The 6,000-nt window shown below is 49.1% G+C and overlaps 1 protein-coding gene across 1 annotated transcript in view; it reads left to right on the top strand.

Annotated features, from left to right (window-relative positions):
* The first annotated feature begins 3,278 nt into the window (after positions 1-3,278).
* ESYT3 (extended synaptotagmin 3) overlaps positions 3,279-6,000 on the top strand; it is an 81,808-nt gene continuing 79,086 nt past the window's right edge. The window contains exon 1 of the mRNA XM_082261917.1: positions 3,279-3,887. Coding sequence (XP_082118043.1) covers positions 3,333-3,887 — 555 coding nt within the window. The 5' untranslated portion in view covers positions 3,279-3,332. The remainder of the gene's footprint in view (positions 3,888-6,000) is intronic.

The raw sequence follows: 6,000 nt of genomic DNA, 5'->3' as shown, positions 1-6,000 counted from the left end.
GGGTCCCACCCCCCACCTGCCGCCGCCTTTCCCGGGCTCGACCGTACGATCGCGGTGTCCAGGAGCGATGCGGCCGGCAGCAATGGCTGCCCTGTACAGAGATGGAGAGGAACTGACCTCGTTCCCCTCTCTCTGTAACCCTAAAAAAATCTGGAGCGACAAGTAGTTTGTCACTTCGGGTTCCGCCCCTTTTTTTACCTGGCCACCAGCGGCCAGGGAAGCAGCAGATCGGACCGATCTGTGTCTGACTGGCTGCATGGGGGGCCAGATTTGAGATTTGACTCCAAATCTCTCCATAAAGAGGACCGGTCACGGCCCATGCTGTCACAAAGGATGTTGTTCATCCCTTGTAATATAGCAATAAAGTTAGTACATGCAAATGCGAACACATACGTTATTCCCACACGTGTATGTAAATGGTGATCGCACCACATATGAGGTATTGTCAGGAACGTCAGAGTGAGAGCAATAATTTTAGTGCCAGACCTCCTGTGTAACTCTAAACTGATAACCTGTAAAGACAATTAAAGCGTCACCTATGGAGAATTTTAAGCACCGTAGTTTGCCGCCATTCCATGGGCAGACGCAATTTTAAAGCGTGACATGTTGGGTATCTATGTACTCGGCGTAACATCATCTTTCACATTTTACAAAAGAATTGGGCTAACTTTACTGTTCCGTTTTTTTCTTTTAGTTCATGAAAGTGTTTGTTTTCCCAAAAAAATTGCATTTGAAAAAGAGCTGCGCAAATACCGTGTGACATAAAAAATCGCAACACCCGCCATTTTATTCTATAAGGTCTCTGCTGAAAATAAAAAAAAATACGATTTTTGGGGGTTGTAAGTAATTTTCTAGCACAAAAAAAGTTGATTTTTACATGAAGGAGTGAAGTGTCAGAATTGGCCCGGGAAGAGGGGGGGATAAAGTGATTATTATTTTTTTTTTTTTCCAATAATAATAAGGATCATATTATAGTTCCTCCTCTGTGCAGTTGATTTCCACAGAGCAGCCCGGATCCTCCTCTTCTCGGGTCCCTCTTCTGTACTCCTTGCCCCCTTTGAGTGCCCCCAAAGTAAGCAGCTTGATATGGGGGCACCCGAGCCGGGTCACAGCTCCATGTATTCATTCAGACACGGAGCTGTGGTTCTGCCCCACCCCCCTCTCTCTCCTTATTGGCTAACAGACTTTGATTGACAGCAGCAGGAGCCAATAGCACTGCTTCTTTGTCTTAGTCAATGAGGAAGGAAGTCCTGGATGGCTGAGACAGTCGTGGACATCGCTGGATCGAGAAGGGGCTCAGTCCCTGGATAGAGTCCAGAGAAGGGAAACAAAAATAATTAGGGGAATGGAGGACATCAGCTATGAGGAAAGAATACAAGCACTAAACTTATTCTCTCTGGAGAAGAGAAGATTGAGGGGGGATATGATATCAATGTACAAATACTGTACTGGCGACCCTAGCATAAGGAACAAACTATTCAGAGAGAGGAAATACAATAAGACACGTGGCCACTCACTAAAACTAGAGGAAAGGCGGTTTAACCTTAAAATACGTAAGGGGTTCTTCACTGTAAGAGCAGTAAGGATGTGGAATTCTCTTCCACAAGCAGTGGTGTCAGCAGGGAGCATCGATAGTTTCAAAAAACTATTAGATGGGCACCTTAAAGACCACAACATACAGAGGTATACAATGTACAACATACAGAGGTATACAATGTATAACATACAGGGGTATACAATGTACAACATACAGGGGTATACAATGTACAACATACAGGGGTATACAATGTACAACATACAGGGGTATACAATGTACAACATACAGGGGGTATACAATGTACAACATACAGGGGGTATACAATGTACAACATACAGGGGTATACAATGTACAACATACAGGGGTATACAATGTACAACATACAGGGGTATACAATGTACGGTTAACAGCAAACACGCACACACATCATAGGTTGAACTGGATGGACTGAAGTCTTTTTTCAACCTCACTAACTATGTAACTATGTAATTAGGGGGGCCGAGGGGGGAGGGGCACACAGAAGGTTTTTTATCTTAATGCACCTTCTGCCTTTACAACCACTTTAAATTCAGGTTCGCCAAATTTCAAAAAACGGATTGGCTGGACGCTCGGCCAATCAAACCTGGGCATGCAGCCAACACTTCCTCCGAGTCCTGGACATGGATCAGAGAATGTCATTATATTAATATTTTATACAGGGTGGGGGTCTTATATTTATATATCATACTGTCTGGGAGGGGTCTTATATATATATATATATATATATATATATATATATATATCATAGTGGGAGGGAGTCTTATATTTATATTTTATACTGGAAGGGGGTCTTATATTTATATATTATACTGGGAGGGGTCTTATATTTATAAATCATATTGGGAGGGGGTCTTATATTTATATATTATACTGGGAGATGTCTTATATTTATATATTATATTGGGAGGGGGTCTTATATACTGGGAGGGGATCTTATATTTATCTATAATATTGGGAGGGGGATCTTATATTTATATATCATAGTGGGGGGGGGGGTCTTATATTTGTATATATTATATTGGGAGGAGGTCTTATATTTATATATCATAGTGGGGGGGGGGGGTCTTATATTTATATATATTATATTGGGAGGAGGTCTTATATTTATATATCATAGTGGGGGGGGGGGTCTTATATTTATATATATTATATTATATTGGGAGGAGGTCTTATATTTATATATCATAGTGGGGGGGGGGTCTTATATTTATATTTTATACTGGAAGGGGGTCTTATATTTATATATTATACTGGGAGGGGGGTCTTTTATTTATATATTATACTGGGAGGGGTCTTATATTTATAAATCATATTGGGAGGGGGTCTTATATTTATATATTATATTGGGAGGGGGTCTTATATACTGGGAGGGGTCTTATTTTTAATATCATAGTGGGGGGGGGGTCTTATAATAATATATGTTATTATATATATCTCGCACGTGGTGGGGGTTGGAGGTATTTTCCTTCTATTTATAGATTTCCGGATTGTTACATTTGTTTATAAATATCTGATTGTCGGTGTCAGGTGACCCCGCTGGGTGATTATCAGGATTCCGGTGATCGGTGACGATGTGTGGAGTTATCTCACGTTGTCGGACATTCGGATTCCAGTGGCGGATAGACCGGTTCTCTTCCTCTCACCGGAGGGGGGCGGGGTCTCGGTCCTCCCTGTGGGTGTCACCCGGCTCAGGTGTGTCGGGGGCGGATCGCTGTCACCTGGCAGTCGGGCGCAGAATGTCGGCGGAGGAGCAGCGATGAGCGTCCCGGGACAGCAGAGTCGGGTGTCGGGTGACCCGCAGCACACCCGGGAGATACGTGACCCCCAAAAACGAGGAATGAGTGACCCCCAACACACCCGAGTGATGGACAACCCTCAGCAGAACCGGGTGTCGGGTGACCCGCAAAAGAGCAACACAGAGAGTGACCCACAGAACCAAGTGTCAGGTGACCCACAGAACCGAGTGTCCGGTGACCCACAACAAAGCCGGGCAGAGAGTGACCCGAAGAAGGGAGTGTCGGGTACCCCCAAATTTCCAGGTTTCGGAGACCCACAGATCCGGGCGCTGGGTGACCCTGTGCTGGCGGTGGTCCGGACGGTGTCCCGGGTGTTGTTGTTCCTGGTACCGGTCTATGTGGTCGGGCGGCTCGGGCTGAGCGTCACCTGGCTGTTACTCGGACTCTTCCTTTGGACCTTCTGGAACCGGAACAAAAAAAGTAAAATGGCCCGACTGCGGGCGGCATGGGAGCTGCTGGACAACGAGTGCCTCCAGGTGACCCGCGGGCTGAACGGACAGCAACTGCCGGCCTGGGTGAGTTTGAGGGGTCACCCCCATCCTCGGGGTCACCCGCTTTCTTTGTCCCCTATGACTAATTCCTGACCTAGGCACCCCAACACCCCCATAACCGTGACTTGGTGACCCCATTTCCCCCTTCCATACACCGAACTCGGAGACTCCATTTCCCCCCTCCCATACACCTAACTCAGAGACCCCCCCCCCATACCCATGACCTGGCGACCCAATTACCCCCCCCCCCCACATACACCTAAAACAGAGACCTCCCCCCACATACCCCTAACCTGGAGATTCCATCCCCCCTTCATATACCTAACTTAGAGACCCCATTCCTCCCCCCGCATACACCTAACCTGGAGACCCATACCCCTAACCTAGGCACCCCCCCCCCCCCCCCATACCCATGACTTGGCGACCCCATCCCTCCTCCATACCCCTAACCTAGGCACCCCACACCCCCCCATACCCAAGGCCTGGCGACCCCCATTTCCCTCCTCCATACCACTAACCCGGAGACTTCCATCCCCCCTCCATACACCTTACTCAGAGACCCCATTCCCCCCCTCCCCCATATACACCTAACCCAGAGACCCATACCCCTAACCTAGGCACCCCATCGCCCCCCCCCCCTCATAACCGTGAGCTGGCGACCCCCATTTCCCCTCCATACCCCTGACCTGGAGACCCCCCCCCCACATACCTCTAGCCCGGAGGCCCCATAACCCTGACCTAGGCATACCATTCCACCCTCATACCCATGACCTGGCGACCCCATCCCCCCCCCCCCACATACCCCTAACCTGGAGGCTCCATCCTTCTAACCTAGGCACCCCATCCCCCCCCATACCCATTCCCCCCCTCCCCCATATACCCCTAACTCAGAGACCCCATTCTCCCCCACATACCCCTAACCTGGAGACGCCATACCCCTACCCTGGAGACCCCATTTCAGGCCCCCCACATACCCCTAACCTGGAGACCCCATTCCCCCCCCCCCATACCCCTTACTTAGGTACCCCAATCCACCCCCTGACTTGGCAAAGCCCATTCCCCCATACCTGTGACCTTGCAACCACCCCCCCCCCCCATATCCCTGACCTGGAGACACCATTCCATCCTTCCATACCCCTGACCTGGAGATCCTATTCTATCCCCCCATACCCGTGACCTAGCAACCCCCCCCCCCCGGCTCTCTACTCATTCCCGCCAACCTGGGCACTGTGCCCCCCCCCCCTCATTCCCGCCAACCTGGGCACCGTGCCCCCCCCCCCCTCATTCCCCCGACCTGGGCACCCTTTTAATAAGACAGTCTGCAGTACATTTGTTCTGAAAATTCTCTGTGATGGATTGTAGGTGAGGGAATGATGGCGGCAAATATCTTCCAATCGTTTTGTCTATTTTGTACAATTTTTGTGGTTCTCAATAATTCACATAAAACCGCCGCAGATATCTGTAAGCGGCCGGTACTGTAGATCAGTGGTCCCCAACTCCGGTCCTCGGGGGCAACTAACAGGCCAGGTTTGCAAGATAACTAAATTACATCACAGGTGATCTCATTTGCTGCTCAGTGATTGCAGTACTCTAGTCTGTATCTCCCCAAGGTAATACTTAAAATCTGGCCTGTTAGTGTGCCCCGAGGACCGGAGTTGGGGACCACTGCTGTAGATGATCGTTCAAGTGTGCCATAGACATGAGATGGGGATTGGACGTGTGAGCATCCCTGCCAGCTCCCTAACTGTGATTGGTTGTTCCAGCATGTGAATAATGTTCAGCCTATGGAGGGAGATGGGGGGGGGGGGGGGGGCAGTGCTGCAGACACTGTTACTTCTGACTTATCAGACTTTAGTCATAGTCATTTATTGTCCTTTGTGACCCTGACATGTAGAACACCCCCACACCCCCCAAGATACATGGAATGACCAACTGTGGCTCAGCCCACCGCCTTGGGCCCCTCAGCCATCCAGCATGGCAGGGCCCTCGTATAGCAGACAGGACCTCTTATCTCGTATGTGCGGGACCTTCATCCTTTGGCATGGATCCAATAATTGATCCCTCATTGGGAATTCTAGATCAGATATTCAGTACTATTCACAGACTGACACGCCCACTGACACACCCACTCACATCT

The sequence above is a fragment of the Pelophylax lessonae genome (assembly GCF_965119305.1).
Source record: "Pelophylax lessonae genome assembly, chromosome: 6".
Lineage (NCBI taxonomy): Eukaryota > Metazoa > Chordata > Amphibia > Anura > Ranidae > Pelophylax > Pelophylax lessonae.
This window is presented reverse-complemented; position numbering and strand designations above follow the sequence as displayed.